Consider the following 4,470-nt stretch of genomic DNA (forward strand, 5'->3'; position numbering starts at 1 on the left):
AAAGTGATGCAGATGTCCTGGCATGACATTCACAATGTAAGATCTTGGATAGTATTTTATTCAATGTAACAGAGTAAAAACAGTGTAAACAAGTAATGTAACGTTCAAAACTAGGATAGTCAATTGAGAACAGGTTTATGAACTACAAAATAAATCTAGAATAAACATATCACAATCAGCAGCTTCTACATATAATGTGGATACAGTATGGTTTCATAAGTTATACCAGTATTTATAAAAAGGAATCTGTTAAAATCAGGAATGAGGTGGATTATACAGTATCAAAAACAGAGAAACCGCTGTGAAAAAACTGTCCATTGTTAAGATGAAAATGGCAATTCATCATGATTGTTGGTAATGTTCTTTACGAAGTTGCAGATTTAAGATATTCTATAATGTCGGCACGCTCATTCTTCTTCTTTATGCCAGCAAAGATCATCTTTGTTCCAGGAATGTACTTTTTGGGGTTCTCCAAATAGACGTACAGGGTGTCCTCACCCCAGATAATGCCTGGAAGTAAAAAAACAAACAAAAACATATATATATCTCTATCTCTATCAAAAATCTTTAAAAATGGTCAACAACACTGTAATCAGAAATAAACAGTTACCTTTGCTTTTGTTGGCATCTGTATAGCTGTAACCTTCTGCTTGGCCTGTTTTACGACCAAACAGACCCCACAGGTTTGGGCCGACCTTGTGCTTTCCCCCATTCTCCACTGTGTGACATTGGGCACACTTCTGAACAAAGGACTTCTTTCCTTTAATGATGTCTCCAGGCATTTTGTCTGTGGATATAACACACACATACGGATCATTTACAAGCCATTTCTTTCTATTACAACACAAATTATGTGTACACAAAAATTAAGTGGTTTCCTATGGTGCACTACTGGACACAACCAGCAGGAGGAGCTCGTTTACAAGTTATGTAATTTCCTGGCGCCGCGGTTACAAAAGCTCCTTTTCAACATTACTCTTTGAAAGCAGCTAAAGCCCACATTAGTTTTACAGTCTAATAAAGGATAGGTTAAAATATACCCGAGAAAGAAAACACACACGCATGTTTACGGTGATAAACCCGAGTAGTTGTAACTTAATTTAGCTAAGAGTCTTAATAGTGTTATGAAGTCAAGTGAGGGTAAAACGAGAAGCCACTCATGTTAGCTGTAAAATAATAACCAGCAAACAAGTACTGCCATGCTCCTAAAGATAATAAAATCAAGATCGACCCCGGCAAGCAGTAACCCACGTTGTCTCTACAGAGAAAGCGGCCGTGTGGTTGATTAAGAAAAAGTTACTGTTCGTACTATTAACATTTTTTTTTTAAATGTAGAATTGCGATATCCAACTCTTACCTTTAAACGATTCTACGGCAACCAACTGTACAACTATTAGTCGTCAGGTTTCACCTCTTCAATGAGCCGCCGGTGACTAACACACACGTGCCTCCTCCCTGGTAAAAAATTACGCCAATGGACGCGTCACCAGTCAGCTGACCAACTACGTCACATGTATTACACCATCTGTTACCAAACGGGGTTTCAATTTGTTAAATAAAGGAATTTAAAAAAAAAAAGTTACTAAAACGGGTTTGTGTTGTTATGGTTTTCTGATTGTTTCAATAAAAGTTCAATCCCCCAAAAATAAATGTTACTAAACGAGGCAAGCAAACTCATCCACAACTGTTCTACTGTTGAAGTTTAAACAGCAACAACAAAAACAAGATGAATGACATTCTCATCACTTTAATAATGTCTGTCTGTCTGTTGTTTAGTTAGTGTAGTGTTTTTCATACAGTCGCTGACATTGGTGCAGCAAATGCCCAGTTCATTGAGTCGGAGCACCAAATCATCAATGAACCTCCGATGAAGAACCTCCGTTAAAATTCCCACATTTCAGTTGGTAGTCATTTGAACTAATCTGTGCTTGAGCATGATTCAGTTACTGTAATAGCAAATCAATCGGGTTCAATCTTGGTGAGTGCTTGAGGGAAATCTGTTATAAAACCTGGGATGAGTTCACGGCTTGAAGCCTCCCAAGAACTCTGCAACATGGACATGTTTGACAGGGACTGATTTTTTATAGTGAAGCCTTATCATATCGTAAATCATATTGACATGATAGCCTAACATTCTACTGTAGGTGCCTGGATACTAATGGGCACTAAAATTTAACAACTCAGTTATTCAAGGTCACTTGGCGCATTTACCCATTATATGGATTGAAACTGATTGGCCTTGTGCTTTTTCTCTTCTTTGACATTCAATACGCGTGCAGCGTATGTCTCGGACTTGTTCTGATGCCTCACATCAACATAACGTTGGTATTGTTAGTTCTGTGGCCACTGTTCTCTGCTTTTATAGTATCTATGCACCACTACGACTCAAAGCATGCACAAAATAAACTCAGACTTTGACAGACAAATTTTGTCCCGTAAAATACAATTCCACATTATTTGGGCTTACAGTTTGCCAGGTCACTTGTGATGTTACTTAACCCGCTATGATGGCTCAGTTTTCCATCATCAATGCTAATTTTATGAATTTTAATCAACTAAAAATGTCTTCTTACTCTGACATACTTGGTACTTGTGATTTAAATTAACATGTGGAGTGTTTGTTCAATCATTCTTGATTCTTTAATTATTTTTCTCTATAAATGGCACCCATTATAAAATGATGTAGGCTACAACACCATTATTTTTGCCTTATTTGCGGCAGTTGACAACATTCAAATTACTGTATATTACTTTACAGTAAGGATGTTTTCACATTATTTTATGTTGGAAATTTCCATTTAATATTCATTGTAGTATTTGAATTATGATTTATGTAACGCTGAGATTTATCTATTGTCTCGCAGTGAGCGGAATTACTTTACTAATTAACATCATTATTATATGTTGTCTGTTTCTGTGTTTAACAACCTTCGAAAAGGCAAAGATTAAGAAAACAAATGGGAGCTTGAAACTCAGATTGGGCTAACTAATTAACTAACTTTGCAGTTTGCATTAAGACACTGGCCAAAACTTTCTTAATATTTGTCACCGGATAATGGATTACCAACCAAATGATCTTTGAAATTTTACTCACATACAGTAATTGGTACGAGAACCACCACACTCGAGGTTTCTGAACGTAGAAAGAGGATCTTTTTTTTTCTTTCTTTCACATAAACTTGCTAGTTAGCGCACCAGATTAACATAGGGGTTCTTGAAAGTGCCTGCTTCAAAAATATAACAACCTTATTCATTCATTTTGGTAAATTGCACCTAAACGTACGTATAAGTTTAAGGTCATTAACATTGCCTGCTTAAAAAGATGGTTTCGGACTTTTTTTTTTAAGATAGTTAGCGTCCTGACTACGCTACATTTTGTGTGCGGATCTTTTTCTTTTCTTTTTTTCCACATAAGCTTGCTAGTTAGCGCAATAGTTTATCATAGGGGTTCTTGAAAGTGCCTGCTTCAAATATAACGACCTTATTCATTCATTTTTGGTAAATTGTACCTATACGTACGTATACGTTTAAGGTCATTGACATTGCCTGCTTAAAAATATGGTTTCAGACTTTTTTTTAAAGATAGTTAGCATCCCGACTACGCTACATTTTGTGTGTGCATCTTTTTCTTTTCTTTTTTTCCACATAAGCTTGCTAGTTAGCGCAATAATTTAACATAGGGGTTCTTGAAAGTGCCTGCTTCAAATATAACGACCTTATTCATTCATTTTTGGTAAATTGTACCTATACGTACGTATACGTTTAAGGTCATTGACATTGCCAGCTTAAAAAGATGGTTTTGGATTTTTTTAAGATAGTTAGCGTCCTGACTACGCTACATTTTGTGTGTAGATCTTTTTCATTTCTTTTTTTCACATAAGCTTGCTAGTTAGCGCAATAGTTTATCATAGGGGTTATTGAAAGTGCCTGCTTCAAATATAATGACCTTATTCATTCATTTTTGGTAAATTGTACCTATACGTATGTATACGTTTAAGGTCATTGACATTGCCTGCTTAAAAAGATGGTTTCGGACTTTTTTTTAAAGATAGTTAGCATCCTGACTACGCTACATTTTGTGTGTGGATCTTTTTCTTTTCTTTTTTTCACATAAGCTTGCTAGTTAGCGCAATAGTTTATCATAGGGGTTCTTGAAAGTGCCTGCTTCAAATATAACGACCTTATTCATTCATTTTTGGTAAATTGTACCTATACTTATGTATACGTTTAAGGTCATTGACATTGCCTGCTTAAAAAGATGGTTTCGGATTTTTTTAAGATAGTTAGCGTCCTGACTACGCTACATTTTGTGTGTGTGTGTGTTTACTACTACACGGTTTGTAGCTACAATATGAGTTCTATTTTGAGTCTTTACGACGCCATAACCATAACCACCCATGTTTTGAACCAGCAGGTGCCCACCACTCGATCCATTCCGTTGCTTTGTTCCCACCCAAAGCCGATCCTGCT

General features: G+C 36.2%; 1 protein-coding gene across 1 annotated transcript; it reads right to left on the reverse strand.

Moving 5' to 3' along the window:
• Positions 1 to 37: 37 nt before the first annotated feature.
• Positions 38 to 1,505, reverse strand: LOC144060542 (cytochrome c-like). Its single transcript, XM_077580206.1, has 3 exons — positions 1,358 to 1,505; positions 611 to 787; positions 38 to 510 (listed from the first exon to the last, which is right to left on the reverse strand). The coding sequence occupies exons 2-3, from the start codon at positions 780 to 782 to the stop codon at positions 365 to 367; spliced, it is 318 nt and encodes a 105-aa protein (XP_077436332.1). The 5' UTR covers positions 783 to 787; positions 1,358 to 1,505; the 3' UTR covers positions 38 to 364.
• Between the last annotated feature and the right edge of the window lie 2,965 nt (positions 1,506 to 4,470).

Source organism: Vanacampus margaritifer, chromosome 11, assembly GCF_051991255.1.
Source record: "Vanacampus margaritifer isolate UIUO_Vmar chromosome 11, RoL_Vmar_1.0, whole genome shotgun sequence".
NCBI classification, from domain to species: domain Eukaryota; kingdom Metazoa; phylum Chordata; class Actinopteri; order Syngnathiformes; family Syngnathidae; genus Vanacampus; species Vanacampus margaritifer.

What these genes read in the sequence shown, in the direction of transcription:
- LOC144060542 (XM_077580206.1), bottom strand. Translation starts at nt 782, where the DNA reads ATGCCTGGAGACATCATTAAAGGAAAGAAGTCCTTTGTTCAGAAGTGT. An exon ending in AGATGCCAACAAAAGCAAAG is followed by an intron (nt 511 to 610) that starts GTAACTGTTTAT and finishes TTTTACTTCCAG; the next exon opens with GCATTATCTGGGGTGAGGAC.